General features: G+C 47.6%; 1 protein-coding gene across 1 annotated transcript in view; it reads left to right on the top strand.

Annotated features, from left to right (window-relative positions):
• Positions 1 to 19,087, top strand: part of Cacng3 (calcium voltage-gated channel auxiliary subunit gamma 3) — a 98,177-nt gene extending 79,090 nt beyond the window's left edge. The window contains exons 2-4 of the mRNA XM_048460470.3: positions 3,940 to 4,023; positions 11,568 to 11,708; positions 18,013 to 19,087. Coding sequence (XP_048316427.1) covers positions 3,940 to 4,023; positions 11,568 to 11,708; positions 18,013 to 18,524 — 737 coding nt within the window. The 3' untranslated portion in view covers positions 18,525 to 19,087. The remainder of the gene's footprint in view (positions 1 to 3,939; positions 4,024 to 11,567; positions 11,709 to 18,012) is intronic.
• The last annotated feature ends 1,739 nt before the right edge of the window (positions 19,088 to 20,826 follow it).

The raw sequence follows: 20,826 nt of genomic DNA, 5'->3' as shown, positions 1-20,826 counted from the left end.
AAACACTTTACCCACTGAGCCATCTTCCTAGCTCCAGGGTTAGTACACTATTCATTGCTAGGACAAAACGCTTGAGACATATTTCTTTTGGTTCGCAGTTTGAAAAACTCCCATCTGAACCCACTGTTTTTCAGCTTGTGATGAGGAATCATGATAGCAAAGCAGGCAACTCATCTTCCAGTATAGCAGTTGCTACAAACAAGAAGAAAAGAGAGAGAGAGAGTTGGGGCTAAGGACAAGATTTTGGGCATGCACATCTCCAAAGACCCACTTCCTCCATCTTTTACCATTTCCAGAACCTGTTCAGCTATAACCCATCAAAGGATTAACCCTCTGATAAACTGAGAGCCCCCATGATTCACTCACCCCAAAGACTGATGCATGGGTCATTATGTCAAGAAATAACATGCTCAACAAACAGGTGCATGAGAATGAATCTCTAAAATACAAGAATAAAATTAATGTCTTTTCTTCAGGGTTGGGAAAAAAGTTATCATTTGTTTTTCCTTCCAAGATTTTCCTGAGTTCTCTCCCCTAGATCTTTTTCTGGATTCTGAATCTATTCTTTGCCAGGTGGGCAAAGAATCAGAACCAAAGATACGGTCTTCATATCTCATTGCAATTCTTGTGAAGTGCTGCTGGCTTGGAGCCTACTCACAGTAGCGAGTAGTAAGGAGCTAAATAGATAGCGCTCTGAGTGTCGTAAGACAATCACAGGAACAATAGTAGAACAGCAGTGACGGGCATTTGTAGTCTAATGGTGAAAACTCAGGCTTTGAAGCCTCCTCAGCCACTTTTCTTTCCTCAGTGCTGCATCAGAAACATCTGTGTTAACAGCCTTGTCTCAAAAGGGGGAGGGCTTTATTCACATTCCTGGCCCATTGGAAACACTATAGTATGTGTGTATGTGTGAGTGTTTGTGTGTGTATGTGTGTGTGTGTGTGTGTGTGTGTGTGTACAAGGCTAGGAGTTGGTGTATGTGATGTTTATATGTGTGGAGGCAAAAGGTCAATGTTGAGTGTCTGAGTGTCTTCTTTAATTGCTTCTTTTTTTGTTTTTTGTAAGTCTGGGTATTATTATGTAGTTCTGGCTGGCCTGGCCTGGAACTCACTTAGTAGACCAAGCTGGCCTTAAATTCACAGAGATCTGCCTGTCTCTGCCTTCGGAGTGCTGAAATTAAGGCATCATGCCCAGCCCATCTATTTGTTTTTAAATTAGTGTGTGTGTGTGTGTGTGTGTGTGTGTGTGTGTGTGTGTGTGTGACAAATTCTAATAGGTTTTAATAATATAAACCCGGAGTCATATATTAGGGAATAAAAGCTGAAATATCAGAGAAGCAAAGCAGTGAGCGACTAGAGAGACCTTTTGCCTCTATCAGACCAAAGTGGGCAAGATCCTGTCTCCACAAATCGATCTCAGGCTGAACGTTCTGAGTTCCTGTCTCCTCCCACCTTCTATTCCTCTCTCTGCCCAACCCTGTCTCCACCTCCCAAGTGCTGGGATCAAAGGTGTGAACTCTGTTTCTCTTTTAGACTAATTCAATCTCGTGTAGACCAGGGTAGCTTTGAACTCACAGAGATCCGTCTGCCTCTGCCTCCCGAGTGCTGGGATTAAAAGTGTGTGCCACCACTGCCTGGTTTCTATGACTAACTTGTGTGGCCAGCTCCACACTCTGAGTTTCAAGCAAGCTTTATTTATTATGGCACAAACAAAACATCACTGTGTGTGTGAGGGGGGAGGGGGGAGGAAGGAGAAAAAGAGAGAGGGAGGGAGGAAGGGAGGAGAGAGAAGAAAGAGGGAGAGAGAGGGAGGAGAGAGAGGGAGAGAGGAGAGAGAGAGAGAGGGGGAGAGAGAGAGGGAGAGAGAGAGAGAGAGAGAGAGAGAGAGAGAGAGAGAGAGAGAGGACAACTTTGTAGAGTCCATTCATTCCTTCTACAGGTCATTGAAATCGTGCAGCAAGCATCTCTCTACCGTGCCAATCTTCCAGCCCTCCACCTTATTCTTTGAGACAGGGTCTCTCACTAAACCAAGAGTTCACTAGTTCAGGCAGACTGTCTGGTCAGTAAGCCTTGGGGATTCTCCTGTCTCTCCTGCCAGCACTTTCATTACAAGCAGACATCACCACCACCACATTTGTTTTTTATGTTGGTATTGGGGATCCGAGCATAAATCCTCATGGTTAGCAGCAAGTACTATACCCACTAACCCATCTTTCCACCCGAGAAACATTAAGTGACGGCTATTATGGTTATGTGCCCAAGCTTCACAAGAATTCCATACACATAAACACTTCATAGATGGCTGTTTCTCATTTTACAGTGACCTCACTGAGAAGCAGGCCTGGCTCTGCCTGATTCCCCACCTTCCTGGGAGTCTACACCACACCGCCCTCACCTCCCTGCCTCTGACTTTGCAGACAGGCAAGAGGAAACACAAGCATAATTTCATGCTGCGCTGTGAGACATTCTGAATACTGTTTGTCATTTATAAGAGCTGACAGAGTCGTTAACTGCCCCAGAGATTGGTTAATTGGCTAGTTAATAAACACCCACAATGATTATCAAACACACACAATGAGTTGAGTCAAGTTTATGCTGGAGAAAGAAAAGAAAGCAGAATGCTGACAGCGTCACTGTGGATCTGATAAGCTCCACGGGGGTGGGGAGGGTGGGGAGGGGGACTGTCTTCTGCTGAGGGAAGAGGACTGGAAGGACCTGTGGTCAGAATTGGCAGGTCGGGGACAGGAAACTATTCCCAAATGCCCAGGTTGGAATGTTGGCTCTTTGCTTACCCAAGTGACTGAAAGGGAAACTCTCATTTGCTCGTTTGTCAAATGGGAAGATAAAGCAAATCTTGAGTCTGCCTCCCTCTTCCCTCTCCAAGGCAGGATAGGAGAGACTGTCTCACCACGCTCTCATGCTTCCTAGTTCTTTGTTCTTCTAGCGTGTGATATCTGAAACGTGGAATATTTCAATCTCTTAGTTTTTTTTTTTCAATGTATTTATTATCTGTTGTCTCTGCTGATATGTTAGCTGTGGGCCACTACGCCAAATACCTGAGGCAAACTCAGGTGTGAGTGTGTGTGTGTGTGTGTGTGTGTGTGTGTGTGTGTGTGTGTAGGCCTTGAGGGCTACCTCCCTCACCTTACTTTCCATTTCTATTTTCAGAGGAGGTCTTGCCCAGTCTCCCAAGTTGGGCTTGAGCATGTTAGATATCCCAGACAGGTCTTGAACGTGCAACCCTACTGTTTCTGCCTCCCATGTAGTCGGAATCACAGATATGTACCACAATGCCTGGCATAAATCAACTCTGAAGGAAAAGAACTTTATTGGAAGACATTGATTCTGAGGTTTCACGGCATGGTCAATTTGGCTCTGTTGTTTGAGGGTGTTGGTGAGACAGAACATGGTGATTTATATTGGGTAAGACATGAAAGAGCGAAGCTGCTTTCTTCATGGTACGCAGGAAACAAAGCGCCTAAAATCTTCTAAGGCGTGCACCCAATGACCTAGCTTCCTGTCACTGGGTTCAAAAGTTCTAGCACCTCCTGCCAATGGCAGAGCTGGGGTAGGAAGCATACACATGTGTGCATGTCTGTGTGTCTGTCTGTGTGTGTCTATGTGTGTCTGTGTGCCTGCATGCCTGCATGTGTGTCTATGTGCGTCTGTCCATGTGTTAGAAATTGAACCCGCTAGGGAAGCACACTACCACTCAACTCTATTCCCAATCTCAGTTCTGTCTTTTCATGCATGGCCTCCCAAGGACATTCAAGGTCCAAACTACAGCAAATAGTTTCTTTTTCTCATCCTACTTAAACCAACTGCTGGGCCCCCTACAGCTTCTGATGACCAGGGAAGGACATGCAACTCGGAGTTGACCAGCCAGCCTGGGCCCCACTAGCACTCTTCCCTTGGCTCAGGGCCCTGTTTGTCTTCACAGGGGCTTTCCGAGGCGTGTGCAAGAAGATTGACCACTTCCCCGAAGATGCAGACTACGAACAGGACACAGCAGAGTACCTTCTACGTAAGTTCCCCCTACCTCTCCAGTCTGCCCGTGGGGGCAGAGCGAGGAGAGGGTCCCCTGCCATCACCCACTTACCTGTGAGTGTGAGTCTGCTCGTTATCTAACTCAAAGAGCAGACATACATTCCCAAGGCTCTGATGCCGAACTTTCCTTTATTCCAATGAGCTAGAAATAGAAAGGAGAAAGAGCAGATGTATCAGGATTGAAAGGTTCTTTTCCGTCTCCTTAGAAGAAAAATCTAAGGAATTCTCTTCAGCTCAGCACAGTTTTCACCTCCTTCAATGGGTGATTTGAGCTGCTAATGGGCGAGGTGCTAATGGGTGATGTGCTAATGGGCGAGGTGCTAATGGGTGAGGTCCCCAAGGGCAAGGCCTGGCACGATCCACACAAACCAAACTCCACCTCTCCTTTGACTTCTCTGCAGTTCCAATCCTATTGGGACAGGGACAGCGTCTCTGTAGGAATTTTCCAAGGTCAATAACCTGGACGTGGCATGGGCTGTTACAAGCGTAGCACAGGAGAGCTGGTGCCCTGTGGGTGCCCTGAAATGCGAGAGACCAAGCTTTAACCCTATTTGACTTCCTTCCAGTGAGGATGGTCCTGGGGCCAGCTAGCTCAGTAGGTTAACCTTCTTCATCTGTTTTGAAATGGAAATTATGTCATCCGTCTGACAAGGTCACAGAAATTAAATGAGAGAACGTGTAGTCTTTTCAGCCCTGAACCCAGCAGGGGATCGTGAGATGGTGTACGTCGCCTCTGGCCTGCCTCATGGGATTAGAAAAAGCAGGGTCACGTGCAGATGGGGCCTTACGCTGGTCCAGGCACAGGGAGCTTAGCTTGAGATGTCACTGCCATTTCATTAACAACAGGTATCAAATCCAAAGCAGAAGGAAAATTCCAAATGACTGTCTAATTTGCTATTTAGGAATGTTAGGGTTAAGACAATTTTTGTTATTGTTGTTTAAACCAAGGTTATAAATGAAACCTTCAAGAAATTATTCAGGGCTTTGTTTATGATTCAGCCATCAAGTATCTTGGGGTCAAAGTGGGAAGAATACGTGCTTAGCATTCAACCCAGTGGTGCGGGGAGAGTGGAAGATAGGAAGAAAGGAAGTGGGAGGGGAAAAGGAAAGGGCGGGCTGGAGGGAGGGAAGGAAACTAAAGCCTGGTGGATGGCAAGTCAACTGGACTCCCTCAAAACACAATAGCTTTGAAGCCAATACCAATGGGATTTTCCCAGAATGCCTGTTGTTTATCTGTATCTTTCTTCCCTACTTGGAAGGACCAGTTTTATAGCTGCGCTACTGGAGACCAAGCAGAACTGTGGCTCTCCCTCTACAACTCACAAAGCTGATTTTAAATCCTCTGGAGCGCCCGGTTGTTTTCCTGACCGTTTCCCCTCCTTCTGGGGAGAGAGTCTTCTGCTGCTGTGCTCCAGTCCCCTCAGGCTGCCTGACAGCAGCTTCACCAGCAGCCTCAGAATCAGGAAGAGTTTGAGCACGGGCCTTTGCAAGCACACGGGTTCCTTGCCAGGGATTTTAGAATCTCTTCTCCAGCTGCTGCAGTGAGATATCCTGATTCAAAAGGAACTTAGGCAGGAGGGGTTAGTGTAGCGCCCAGTTCAAGTTACTGTACATCACTGCCGGGAAGTGAAGGCAGTTGGTCACATGACATCCATAGTGGCAAATAAAAAAGGGATGGGTGCATGCTGCTGCTCAGCCCCTCTCTCCACTATGCTCTCCCGCTAAGACGAGGCCCTGCATCTGAGTGCCGCCATCCATATCCGTTGCTATGATGGAATATCAGAGTTAATGTGATTCAGAGAGAAGAGACGCTTCTAGTCGGGTGGTAGTGACACATGCCTTTAATCCTAGCACTTGGGAGGCAGAGGAAGGTGGATCTGTGAGCTCGAGGCCAGCCTGATCTACAGAACAAGTTTCAGGGTAGCCAGGACTACACAGGGAAACCCTGTCTCAAAAACAAACACACACACACAAAACCAAAGCAAAATTGTGCATTACAGAAGAAAAACTTTTTTGGTTGAGTTTTGGAAGCCAGGAAGCCCACAAACATAGTGCTGGTGTCTGCTCAGCCAATGACAAGGGCTTTTTTTTTCTGTATTGTAATGTGGCAGAGGTCATCACATGGAAAGACAAGCCAGTCTGTCAACTCCAGTTGCCCTCCTTCATCTTAAAACCACCAATGACTACATCAGAGCCAACCCTCTGAAGTTATCGAATCCCAGTTACCTCCCGAAGGCTCCACCTGGAAATACCATGAACAGATTTTTAGACAAGTCTCCAGCACAGGAATTTTGAGGGACACAGTTAACCATAGCATCATAGAAGGCTAATTAACAAGACCGAGGTTATGTCGGCAGAAGGCTTCCCGTAACATGACGTGAAGGGCAGCAAAGTCAACTCTATTGCCAATGATGAAATTACACTCAATTGAGTTTACCTCTGACTCTCAAGGGAGAGGGTTCCCAAGCTGCGCGAGCACACACACACACACACACACACACACACACACACACACACACACACACGATACTCTTTAGACCAGAGCAGAAAAACAATAAGTTTATTTAGAGTGCTGCAGATACGACAGAAAGACAATTGTTGGCATAAGATGCTGGACACTTGTGGTGGGGGAGGGGTCTTATTTTGGAGCTGCTATCATTCATTTGGATAGGGATAGGGTAAACCACTATCACCCAATGTCCTGCCCTGCATTTCCCACCATGCAAATGAGGGCAAATCTGATTGGTTGATGTTCATTCCTAGCCAGAGATAGCAGGCTTTACAGAAGACAGGGGTGTGGTTTGCCATTAATGTCCACTACCCACAATTCTGCCAGAAGAAGCTAGCTCAGTTTCCTGTCTTAGAGATGCTTTCTGGACCAAGCTGTCTTTGAAGATCTGCTCTCTTTCTGGCTCAGTCATAGCCCTGCTTCCACACATAGCACACACATGTTTCAGACACACCTTTGGGGTGTATGTGTCGGGGCATAGAGGGGCTCATTTGTTTGTTGTTTTTCAAGACAGGGTTTCTCTGCATTAATCTGGCTGTCCTGGAATTTACTCTGTAGATCAGGCTGGCCTTGAACTCACAGAAATCTTCCTGTCTCTGTCTCCCAAGGGTTAGTATCAAAGGTGTGAGCCACCACTGCCAGCCTGGTAGGGGCAAAGAGAAGCTCTTTGCCACTGAGTTATCTCCAGACCTTAGACTTTTTTTTCTTTTCTTTTCCTTCTTCCTTTTTCTTTCTTTCTTTCTTTCTTTCTTTCTTTCTTTCTTTCTTTCTTTTTTTTTGTTTTTGTTTTTGTTTTTGGACAGGATCTCATTAATTTACCCTGAGTGACCTTGAAGTAACCTTGTAGCCCAATCAGGCCTTAAACTTGTGTTCCCCCGGCTGAATCTCTTTAATAGTGTGGCAAACAGGCCTATGCCACCAGGCCAGTCCAAATATACACTTTTATAATCAACCTTATCACTTCCAATGCTGGGAACATGTCCTTGGGGCACATTTCAAAGGTTAATCATTTTTTTTAATTAAAAAAATCTTTTAATCAAATAAACTCATTACATTGAATATTCAAGCAAACCCTGCCAATTCACAATGCAAATGGTCTCTTTAAAGGTTGGTTCAGACTGGCAATATAGCTCAGAGATTAAAGGGGCCTGGCTCCAAGCTTGACAAACTGAGCTCCATCTCAGAATCCACGTGGTGAAAGGAAAAAACTGACTCCTAAAAATTATCTTCTGACCACCAAACACACACATGTGTGCACACGCGTGCATGCGTGCACACACACACATCCACACACAATTTTTAGTGGTATCCAGTACAAAAGACCATTTGCAAACCCATAATCAAACATGGAAACTTTTAGGAATTATTGATGAATTATTCCCAGGATTGGACCCATTACGCTACACCCCACACTTGGAATGCCAGAGCCAGCTTCACTGGGGCCATATTCTACCTGAGGACCAAAATTACCATGATACTCTCTCCCTCCTCTGAGGGCTAAGGTGAAGGGGAACCCATCTCCACTGCACACTCTGAAGTTTTACTGGAATGAACTAGTAATCAACATACTCAATTGGAGATGAGGTTTACAAATGTGTGGATATGGGCTGGGGGATGAAATCATATCATGTCGGAGGGTCACCAGAGCATGAGTGCCGGTCTCACATGACTTAGAAACCTAGAGACTCCTTTATTCCATTGGGGAAGGAGGAATGAGGAAAGTAGATAGCTTTCCTTCAAACCCAACAGGCCTATTAAATATGCAACGGCCCGGAACAAACTCTGACACCAGAGCACACAATGAGGTGTAAATGATTCTCTGGGGAATGGAGGTAGAGGCAGCCATGGGTGACAAACAGAAGTCTGTCCAGGTGTGTCAGCAGACTGCCCTCTTCCTGTAAAATGAGTTTAGGTAATAGAAACTCAAGGAAGGGGCCAGAGTAATGCTTTCCTCTCTGGTGGGTCCAGACTTTCGACAGATAAGAGAATCTCACGGAAAACCTCCGGCAGGATTTGGAAGCAGGAGTATGAAGCTAGGCCAGGGAGATTGACACAAGTTCAGAGGAACCGTGACGCTGGACCTGCTTTTTAAAAGGCATTTCATCTACTTTAAATGAAATTCCTCAGCATACCAAAACAAAACAAAACCCACTATTTTCTCAGGTTATCATTCTCTTAGCCCCCAATCCTGGGCAGTAGGAAAGATAGACAGGGCAGGCCACAAGCTCAGGGGGGGCCAGATCTAATCCTGTCCTTCCAGGGCCCAGGACCCCCACCCACCGTGCCTCTCTTTTATCGGCCAGTTTTTCAGGCAGTTTAAAAACCCTCCTAAAATGTCACCATGGGACAGAGGGGTGAGAAGGACATAGCTATCCAGGACCCCGGATTGCCCAGGCCTCAATCCTGAGACATGTTGAAGCAAATACAGAAGCCCCCATCTTTTTCTACCTTAAGAGAACCCACTCCTCTGGGCCCTACCCTTCACCTGTTACCACTAAACACAGAACCAACCCAAAGTGGTCACAGTATTTTGGCAGAGTTTTGACTTTTAGGTCTGGACAATGGAAGTGGCTAGAGCTAAGTCATGTGACTGTGAGGGACGTGAACTCAGCTCTGAACGTCTCAGGTCAAAATAAGCTCTATGCCCGCCTGTGCCACCCCATTCTGCTCCTCTGGCAGACAGTAAGACGCCACCATTCACCGCCCGCTGAGAGCAAACATGGTAGGTGGTCATGAATCTTCTCCTTGTGGCTCATATCGGAGCCATCAACTAATATCTCCACATAGAAAATATAGCCTGGCCTAGTGGTGGCGGTGCATGTGCCTTTAATCCCAGGACTCGGGAGGCAGAGGCAGACGGATCTCTGTGAGTTCGAGGCCAGCCTGGTCTACAAGCTAGTTCTAGGACAGGCTCCAAAACTACAGTGAAACCCTGTCTCGAAAAACAAAACAAAACAAAACATTGCCTGAATTCAATCACTTTCCTTCCTTGGTTCACTGCACTGGTCCAAGCTGTGCCAGCTCTCACCTGGATCCCTGCAGTCCTGTCAATCACTCAGGGCCCAACCCAAGGAAAAGTCCTTCTCACTTGAATTTTTAAACAGCTATGTAACAAGACGCCTCCTAGTTTGACTTTGCACAAGGCCCTGCAAACTATGTGTGTGGCCCTGCTGTGGTCTCTACTAGAGCATAAGCCCCATAATTATGGAGCCCGCAACTTTTTTTATATACGGAAGAACCCAGAGTCCATTCCAGCTCTATGTCCAGGCCTGACCATACTGCAGCCAGAACAAGCTGGTGCTGCCTTTATTGACCATTTAAGGGGAACTTTACTCAGCAGGCCGGAGAAGACACTCTTACGCCCACCTTCACACCTTCTCCCACCAGGGCTGCTGTTGAGAATGAGACAGTCCCTCATGAGAGCTCAAGCTCCTCCCTCTGGTCAGGCAGTCTCCACATTCCCGGGATGGCCGTGCCTCTCTCGTTTATCATCTGTCTGGACATCTGGACCCAAGCACTTACCAGTCAGCTCTTTGTACTCCTCTAGGTGGTTCATGGGCAGGAGAGTGAGAGCAAACAGACCATTAATAATGCATGTGTGCAGATTAACTTAGGACAAACCAACCATTAGCCACACTGAGGCGCTTGCTCCTTTCTGTAGCGTGAGATACAGGACGCCCTGACTGCTCTCCTGCCCCGCACCAACGCCAGAAAACACAGTCAGTCCCTGACTTAGGGCATTTCATTTGGGGGCCTGCAAAGCCTACAGCAGTTTGAAAGCAAACCGAGAGCGGTAGAGCCGCGTTTCACATTTCAAACTTGGGTCTGTTCCTAAGCCCGCAATATGTGAAATGATTCTCTCATGATGTATGGCCGCAGCCGTCGTGGCTCCCAGTCAGCCTGCCAGTTGAGGGGAGCAGGCCAAGACTCAGTGGTGTACTGTGTCACTGTGAGATTCTCTCACGGTGTAGGAAATGCCTGCTGCACCTACAGTATTTTCAGTGTCCTAAGGTTCATAAGGATGCACCCTGTTTAGAGTTGAGGATTCGGTCCTGTGTGCCTTTATTCTAGCTAGGATCATAGGACTCCTGCCCTATGGAACCTTCAGGCCTCTGCAGGGTCCAGGAAGCCACCGGGTTCACAGCAGGGACCCAGGGATGTCCTGACTGGCATCCCCTCCAAGGACAGTGCTGTGCCTTTAAGGTCCTTAAGTTTCCACTGCTGCTTCCCTGGCACCTGGCAGGGTGCCTGGCATCTAGTAGGCGCTTAATAAATATTTCTTGAGTGAATACATAAATTCATTTAATCATTCTGTGACTAAATGGGCTTTGAATGGGTATTGCCAGGCTCTTTACTATGCAAATACAGGTGTTTAAGATTCTGCATTTTGATGAGCTGCAAATGGGCTGACAGGAATCCCTGCATTCAAGACGGCCTGCATAATTTGCAGACCCAGGTGCGAAACGAAGATCCTGAGTTCCAGGCTCCAAAGACAGACCCAAAAGATTTTCAATCAACCCCCCAGCCCGCCAGGTTTTGATTGCCATTGTTTGTTTATAATTACTGTTTAATGTTGCCCTCTGTTGGGCACAGGAATGCCCTCCAAGGAAGTGAAACCTCGCCCAAGGAGCTGGGGCTCCCAGCTAAGTCTAATTCTCCCCGAGTTCACTCCCAGACCCCCATCAGAGACGAAGGGTGACCTGGTTACTAGGCTGAGGCAGGAGAGGACAACACTCCACCGCAAGTGGGCCCTGTGTGACTCTAGGTTCCAAGCACCCAGATATAATTTACAATGCATACAGCTGGTAACATTGCTTAGACGTTCAAGATGTCCGCCGCCAAGTGCCGGGCCTCCCAAACACAGGCCCCTGAGTGGCTGGCAGCAGTCTCACACCCCCATGGGATGTGTGGACTTCTCTCCCGTTCTGCATGGTCCGGTTTGCAGACACCCCACGACCGCAGCAGGGGTCTGACAGGAGCATAGCCTGAACCGTCTCTCCTTCCCTCCGCAGGGGCTGTGAGGGCCTCCAGCGTCTTCCCCATCCTCAGTGTCACACTGCTGTTCTTCGGGGGGCTCTGTGTGGCCGCCAGCGAGTTCCACCGCAGCAGGCACAGCGTCATCCTCAGCGCAGGCATCTTCTTCGTCTCTGCAGGTGAGCATCTAGCCTAGGCCGGGAGATCTCCCCAGACAGCAAACCAAAGCCGGAGCCTCGCCGATAGCGGACATTCAACTTGTGTCCAGCTGAGAGTTCCATTAGACAATAAGAGGCCTGGACTCTAACCGGAACCAACGTACAGGAAATACACGGAGGGGGACAGGATGTCTATTGAGACAGAGAGACAAAGAGAGAGACTAACCAAATGGCAGCCAAGTATGGTGGTGCATGTCTAGAAAACCAACACTGTGGATGCTGAGTCACTAATTACAGGCTAGCTTGGGTTACAGAGTGGAACTCCAAAGAGAGAGGAGAGGAGGGAAGAGGGAAGGAAAGACAAGAAAGAAGTCAAGAGAAAGAGAGAGAAGAGGGGAAGAGGGAGAGAGGAGATGGGAGCGAGGAAAAGAGTTCTGAGACATTTGCTTGCCAGTCAACTGCTATTCGCGGTCCTTTAAGCATTCGAGTCCCCAGATCCTCCCAAGCACTCATGGCGGAAACTACAGCAATAGCTCCAGGTGTACTTGGGGAAGACCCATCAGCCAACCACAGCAGCTCTGAGCAGCAGGAAGTACAGGGTGAGCAGGAGACGAGGGACTGCCTTCCGAAGTGTGCCCCAGTTCTCCACCTTATCTTACCCACCACCTCCTCTCCTCATCCCTCTCCTTCCTCGGTTCCCACTGTTCCTTTCAGGCCTCTGCCCTCTCTTCCCACCACTCCCTGCTCCAGGCAGGTCCGCACCAACTGGATGAAAGGCTTTAGAGAAGCAGAGAACACGGCAAGCTTATTCATCCCTTTTCTCAGTGCTGCGACAAAGTGCTGTCTGGAGAAGAAAGGGTTTCTTTCCGCTCACAGTGTGAGGGTACAGCCTGTCACAGTGAAGAAAGCAAGGCAACAGGACCATGAGACAGCTGGTCACACTGTGCCCACAGTCAGGAAGCAGGGAGAGATCGCTCGTTCTGGGCTTGCTGTCTTCGTTTTAATTCAGTTCAGGACCCCAGACCATGGGATGGTGTCCTCCACATTTAGGGTGGGTCTGCCCACCTTAATTAACACAGCCTAGAAAGTCCCTTGCAGATATGCTCAGGTGGGCTTCCAAGATGATTCTCGAAACGGTCATGTTGACAGTTATTAACCACCCTGGCAGGAGTAGGGGAAGATGGCTTTGGTGGGGATCTTCAAACTTTGGATGCTCTCCAAGAACTCTAGCGAATGCTGAAACCAAAGAGTAGCACCAAATCCTATAACACTATACTCACTCTGTAAAAACACACCTATGAAAGTATAATTTACACACTCAGGTATAGTAAGAACTTAATAATAAAATACAGGAGTCATAATAAATTGTAACAAGGCTATTTAATATCAATATGAACGACTCCTTTCTGGCATTTCCTTGCACTGTTTCCAGACCAAAGATGGTGGTCAGTAAGTGACGCTTTGAAATTTGAGTTCTGGCTCCACCTGTGTGGCCTTGGGAAGCATCACAACATCCAGGAACTTGGCTTCCTCACCTCCAACATGGCAAGCAGCGATGGTTCCCATTTTGCAGAGCTGGCGGAAGGGTACTGGGCATGCAAGTCATGATGTTATTATGTTCTACTTTTGGAAAAGCAGCAACCAATGCCAAGCATGCAGCCCAGCATCTGGTAGCCCAGCATCTGGTAGCCCAGCATCGGGTAGCCCATCATCCTGGTTCCCTATCATACCTTGCACAGACTCTTTCCCCCACTGTTTCCCCGTCTATAGAATGAGTAAGAGAGAGAGCCCCTCATTCTAACCCTCTAAGAACCCACTGAAGCTGCAGACCACGCAGAAAGTCATGTCCTTGCCCCAGGGAAACGAGGGCAGCTGGAGGTGGCTATAGCTTCTGACTGTGGTCTGTGGTGACAGATGTTAACTGGAAAACCCAACGGCTTAACCGGCTTTGAGGAATGTTCCTCCCCCTAGTGGCCCTGTCCTGGCTCTCGCTGACCAGCCAGGAGAATCTGCACCAATGTTGTGTTGATGTGACAGTTTCCAAAAAAATGAGATAAGATCATTATTTTGTTCCCCCAGGGGATTGTTAGGGAAGAGTGTCATCAGCTACTTGCTTTTCGGGGGGAATACTGTGAGGGATGACAGGGTAGATGCAGGGAGCCATGAGAGCCCTGGGGGGATGCTTGCCTAAGATTAGATCTCTCCACTGGTCTTCCCCTGGAGCCCCAAGAGCCTCAAATTTTCTACCTATAAAATAACAGTGTTGGAAGACACCATCCTTAATGGTGCTAAGGTTAATGGTTTCATTATAATTTTTTACTGAGCACTTACTGTGTCCTGGGCCTGATAACAAAGTCCAAATGCATGAAGCTCAGTGCTTCCTTCTTCAATAATCTAGTCGGAATCAGGCAAGTCACTAAACTGCTCTGTGTCTCAATTTCCCCGATCTAAAAGTTGGGGTAATAATGCCCCTGCCTCTGGAGGCTGTTTAAATGTTTAGATGAGTTGGTACACATAACTGAGCCGAGAACCGTGACTGGCACCCAGTGTGGTTCAACACAAAGTAACTGTAATGTGCTTTTTGTGTTTAATATGCGTGTCAACTCCATCCATTCATTCATTAACGCGACAAATACACCCTGTGTTCTTGCTTTGGGTCAGGCTCTGGGCTAGAAGCGGCAGCAATAGTGATGAGCCAGTATCTCGCCCCTATTCTCAAGAAGCTTACATTTTGATTGGAAAAGCTATTGACCTCATTACTGAAATCTCAACACCCCTCCCTCTCCTCCCCACCCCCCGTGGCTAAGAATCTTGGGTTCAAATTCTGATTTTATCATTTCCTAGTTTGTGCTGACATGAAAACCTACTAATCTATGTTGTTTCCCTGTCTATGGAAGGGAATCATTACTTCAAAACAGACATATTGCAGTGATTCATTGAACCAATGAAGGAAAGAGTCTGCATAGCAAGGGCCACCATGTAGCTAAGCACTACTGTGCTTGCCTAGCATGCTCCAAGCCCTGGTTACCATCACCAGCATCATAAAAAAAAAAAAAATCAAGTCATCAAAGACTCCGTCCAGCGTCCTGCTCATAGTGAATGCCCTGTGAATGACTGACAAGAAGTCACTGGGCGTCCTGCCTTTTTAAACTAGTTTGACATTTGAGCGTCTCTGTGAACTTTCCTACCCTGCCCTCCCACTCCACAAAGCCCTCTTTTCTAGAACTTTCTAAACTTTGTCACCATATTTTCCTGCTGTCACAGGGGAGAGAGGAAACATGGCCCTGGGCACTCAGGGCATCAGTGAGCTGAAGCATCTTTGAAGTCAGTTTCCCATCTCGCTGAAAAATTCATGTGGACTCTGCTTTCTCCTCCTTATATCCATGTTCATTTTAATATAAAAGCACGTGTCTTCCACGAACCAAGCAGGCAAATTGACACCCAGGGAAGAGAAGCCATTTTCATCCTGGGGTGGGTGGGCCTTGCGGCCTGACACAGCCTTATCTGTCCTCTCCCGTATCAGAGGAACCAGATCAGTCTGTGCTGCCTACCTGAGAGAACCTGTGCCAGGAGAAAACATCGGGCAGAGACAAAACTTGACCCTTCCCTGCTAGGGGCAAGTCCTAGATGGACTATGACCAGATTCATATTAAATCCCTCACACGTGTGCACCGGTCAATCAGAATGGTCGCACTAGAGCAACTCTGCTAGGAAAAGCTTTATTTTAAATTTTAAGGCTTATTTTATTTTTATTTGTGTGTGTGTGTGTGTGTGTGTGTGTGTGTATGTGTGTGTGTGTGTGTGTGTGTGTGTGTGTGTGAGCGTGTGTTGTGGGTTGGGTACCTGCAGAGGCCAGAAGAGGAGCTGGGATCCCCCAGAGCTGGAGTTACAGGCAGCTATAAGCCACCAGACATGGGTGCTAAGAACTGAAATCGGGTCCTCAGGAAGGGCAGCAAACCATCTCTGTAGCCTCGAGACAGAACTTTCGATGCCCCTGTAGTTGTTTAACTTTGGGGATACCTTGAGAAGTACATGGCAGTCAAGGGGTGGAGGGAGGACTCACCAAGTTATTCATCATCTGGTACGGGGGCCTGCAATGAGGGGCAGACTCCATATAGTGCTGCCCAACAGGAGGGACAATTTAAAGGCAAGAGGACAGCTGGCGCCCCTGCTCCCTCGGTCATCACTGACAGAAATCTGGGGTCCTCGTGTAAAAAGACAAAAAGAGACATTTCCCCTTTGGAACAGTATAGTGAGTCAGCAACTGAAGGTGAGTAGGGCCCTGAGCGCCGCTCCTTTTCACCATTGCCTAGGGAATCAGTTCCTCTCCTAAGGGGTAGGCAGCTGGCTATTCCCAGTATAGCCTGTTGGCATTTGAGAGAAGTAAGTGTATTTCTAAGCTGAGGTTCTAGAGAAACATTACAGGCATGAGGCAGTATTGGGTTAGCTCACACATCAGAGAGGTAAGCAATCCAATGCTGGCTGTCGGAATTTGCACGCTAAAGAAACAAACAACCCCTGAGTTGCTCAGTCCAAGGAGCTAGAAGCCCCTCCTTCCCTATCTGGGCTGAAGGCCCAGAAGCTCCCTGGAAAGATCTGGTGTTGAGTCGTCATTGTTGAAAGACCAAAGAAGCTGAAGTCCGCTGTCCAGGGACAGTGGCAACAGCAACAGATGCACTCACCCAGGGTAGAGTCTGTATGTCTGCTCTGACTGGGTCCTCCGCCCCCAGCTTAGTAGATGTCATCATTAAAATTCAGGGAGATTGGCCGGGCAGTGGTGGCGCACGCCTTTAATCCCAGGACTTGGGAGGCAGAGGCAGGTGGATCTCTGGGAGTTCTAGGCCAGCCTGGTCTGCAAGAGCTAGTTCCAGGACAGGTTCCAAAGCTATAGAGAAACCCTGTCTTGGGGGAAAAAATCAGGGAGATCATTCTGTTAGTACAGACCATATGAACAGACCCAGCCACATCCTTTACTAGTCCTAGACATGTCTTTTACAATATGGGGATTGAACTAAGGCTTCATAGATGCTAGGCAAGTGTTCTAGCTTAGCATTGCATGGTCCCTGCTAGTTCTGGACTTTTTTATTCTTTTTGTTATTATTTTGTTTTGAGACAGGATCTCTCTCTCTCTCTCTCTCTCTCTCTCTCTCTCTCTGTGTGTGTGTGTGTGTGTGTGTGTGTGTGTGTGTGTGTGTGTGTGTGACCCTGGCTATCCTGAAACTTACCATACAGACCAGACTGGTCTCAAAATCACAGAGATCTGTCTGTCTCTGTCACCCTAGTGCTGGAATTAGAGGTATGCACTGCCATGCCAAGCTTCTAAACACATCTTAACCAGTCACATTGATAATCAAGACAGCAGAGTAAGTCTTTCTGTTCCCTAATTACTAGTGTGCCATCAATAGCTGACCTAACGTGTATCATAATCTCTGCAGGAAAAAAAAAAAGACTTGGAGGTCATGTGTATAGCTCAGTGGTAGAATACTCACCAAGTACATACCAAGCTCTAGGTTCCATTTCAGTATCGACCCCCTCCCCACCCCCAAAAAAGACTTGTCCAGTGACCATCTTTCTTCCTCCAGAGGACCATCACCCTCCCAACTCCAGCTCCACACTGTGTGTGTGTTCACTGATCCCTCACCGACATTTCCAGCTCCATAGATCTGGCAAGCCCTCCTCCCTAGCAGGTTCCCTGCTGCTCCCGACGCTACCAGCCTCACCAGAATCCGCGCTATGCCTTTGCGAGTCATTCTCTGACCCTTCTCTCACACTTCATAGTCCACAGCCTCGCCTCTCCTGACCATTGTCAGTCTCCAGCTCAAATGCCACCTGCTCTTCAAAGCAAGGCACTTGTCTCTCTCCTCTCCTTTGTTCCTGAGCCGTCTCCTGTGCACCTCTGGTAGGGTCCTTGCTGTAGTATGCTCTAATTGCATTTACATGTCAGTCTCTCCAGCTACTGGTGAAAAATTCAAGGTCAGGGACCTGTAGCTTGTCAATTCTGCCATCCTTGTGAGTTAGTGTCAAGATGAAGTGGTGGTGGAATGGGTTGTTTCAAGGGGAGAATGAGCGCATTCTGGGTTCTACAGTGCTTGCTATGAGTAGACAATGTCTGTTTAAACTGGCTGACCTGCCCAGGATTGAGCATCAGAATCCTTCATTTCGCAGAAGACAACCCTTGCAGGAAGAGCTCAGCTCTGGGGTCTCCTGGCCATAAGCCATTGCCTCCCCTCCCTGCTATATCCACATGTTCCTATTTCAAAACTAAAAAATAGCTGTTGCCTCTAAGGCTTTATAGAATGCATGTTTTCTTTTCCCTTTCTCTCAGGGCTAAGCAACATCATCGGCATCATAGTTTATATCTCCGCCAATGCTGGAGACCCTGGGCAAAGGGACTCTAAAAAGAGCTACTCCTACGGCTGGTCCTTTTATTTTGGAGCCTTCTCTTTCATCATCGCGGAAATTGTGGGTGTGGTCGCTGTGCACATCTATATTGAGAAGCATCAGCAGTTGCGTGCCAGGTCCCATTCGGAGCTCCTGAAGAAGTCTACGTTTGCCCGCCTACCACCCTACAGGTATAGATTCCGAAGACGGTCAAGTTCTCGCTCCACTGAGCCTAGATCCCGAGACCTGTCTCCCATCAGCAAAGGCTTCCACACCATGCCTTCCACTGACATCTCCATGTTCACCCTCTCCCGGGACCCCTCTAAGCTTACCATGGGGACCCTCCTCAACTCTGACCGGGACCATGCTTTTCTACAGTTCCACAATTCCACACCCAAAGAGTTCAAAGAGTCGTTGCATAACAATCCAGCCAACAGACGTACTACGCCTGTCTGAGCTGACCTCTGACCTCTGTCCCGCCGCCCAGCACAGCCTTGGGGGAAGTGTACACAGATGTCTCTAAGGTTGCATGGCATGGTCCTCGTGATGGTATTACTTCTTACAGAGAACGAAACCAAATGGACTCAACTCCCTCCCACACTGGTCCCTCATGCCCAGACCTTAACCCATCCACTTCCTCTAACTTTTCTCGCTCGTCCCTTAATGTTACCCCTCTCTGTGTATCTGTGCCGGGTGTTTTCTTTTCTTTTATCTTTTCTTTTTTTTCTTCTTTGCTGGAAGGACCACAGCACTCTTCCCTCCTTGGGAAAGGACTTGACTAAAAGTCAAAGGTGCGGTCATCGCAGTGCAGGGGATCTCCAAAGCCCCATCAGTTGTCTGCCTAGCTGTCCCCATTGTCCACTCACACAAGCTCTCGGGGAAACCCACCACCCAGGTGGCCCTGAGAAAGGCATTCACCTTTAAGTGTTAGAAAAACATGACCAGAAATCAAAGACGTCCGTGCCCTGAAGCAGTTAATGTAATAAGCACTTGTGTTATTAAAGGTTCTTGCCTTGTAACCAACGGAGCTGGGGGTATTTTGTCTCAGTTTGTTTTCTGGCTCTTTCCGACACACATTTGTTCTCCCAGCACCGGCATGGCTCGCGTCTCTCTTAGAGACCACACTTTTCTGGTCCTCTCTCTAGTCATCAGTAATGATCCCCGCCCCCCTTTCACTCAAGGCCAGTGAGATCTTCTCTGCAGACTTTTCCTACCACTTGATCCCCTAGAGGCTTCTCGGAAGAGTGCGAAGATCTAACTCTGACCTTCAAACCTAGCCTCCTCACCTGAAGCAGAATTGCAAAGCTTAGCTAGCATCTGTGCGTGTAATCGTTGATGATTATAAAGAATGCATGCATGCGTTTGTGTATCCTTTTGAAACAGGGTCTCAGGTCGTCCACGCTGGACAAATTTGCTGTGCAACTGAGGAGGACTTTGAACTTCCTGATCCTCTTGCCTCCACCTCCTAAGTTCTGAGACGACAGGCATGCACTGCCACCCCTAGGTTATGTGGCGCTGAGAATTGTGTATTCTAGCTGAGGATGCCATCAAGATCCCTAGCCTAGTGTCAGGGGCTGTGGTAGTACACAGCAGGTGACAGCTAGGGTCCAGATGTCAACCCACCAGAGGAATAGTTCTCTGGTGGAGGAGAATCCCATTCAAGCAAGGCCTACAGGATCGCCGACTCTGGAAACTGTTGCCTCTGCCTATAATGTCACATGGGCAAGCGCAGCTCTGGTGTCTCCCCAGTACCTACACTGCAGTGTGTAATCTCATGATTACAGCTCAATCTTACAGGCACATATATCCATGGATGGTCAAGAAAATGATATTTCACTAAACTGAATAATTTTTATATATAGAAAATATACTAGGATGTGCTTCCTAACTAGATCTATTGTCTCAAATGGACTGTAAGACACTAAAAAGCCTACTTTTGTTCCTTTAACTCAGACTCATATAGAAAACAACAATTTTTCCCCAGTCTAAGACAAACTCTACAAATTAGCTCATTTTTTACCTCAGAGCAAGTTCAAACTAGACTGAATGTTTCTGTAAACAGATCCGAAGTTAAACCCTTTACAGAGACGCACAAGGACAAAATCACAGGTGTCTAACCAACGTTACTAACACAAAGCAACCCAAGAAACTATGCCCGTTCTTTGCTTGCTAAAGTCTGGCTGATGAAGACCTGAGTCTCCGCAGATCTCCCTGCAGTTTGTCTCACCGGGCTCTGTGCCCCAAGCCTCTGGTCACAGTCTTATACCTGGAACCCTGAAACCTTGTGTTGTCCTGGTAAATGGCTCTGCCCCTTGTCATTTGCTCAAGGAATGTGTTATGACCTTCTGTAGTTACCCACAGAGGTAGCTCTATAACTTTTTTTTATTATTATTGCAAAAAGCCTCCTGTAAAATATAGAGAAGGACAAAAGAAAGAATTAGAACTTAGAAGGAATTAGAAACTAGTAGGCATTATAGCTTAAATGGAATTGACTCTGTAGGCAGAATAATAAAGAGCATGACCCGGACAGCACACACGTGAATTTATCCCATACCCCTCAGGTAGAAAAACGTTAAGTTCAGTTTCGCTACACTGCGGACTTTCTCCTCGAACCCTGGGGTAGCCCCAAGAGCTGGTCTCATGGGCTACAATAGTCTAGGAATCAGATAGATAGATAGATAGATAGATAGATAGATAGATAGATAGATAGATAGATAGATGATAGATAGATAGATAGACAGACAGACAGACAGACCGA

The sequence above is a fragment of the Myodes glareolus genome, chromosome 7 (assembly GCF_982192425.1).
Source record: "Myodes glareolus chromosome 7, mMyoGla1.1, whole genome shotgun sequence".
Classification (NCBI taxonomy): domain Eukaryota; kingdom Metazoa; phylum Chordata; class Mammalia; order Rodentia; family Cricetidae; genus Myodes; species Myodes glareolus.
The sequence above is the reverse complement of the archived record's forward strand: the minus strand, read 5'-3'. Positions and strand labels throughout refer to the sequence as shown.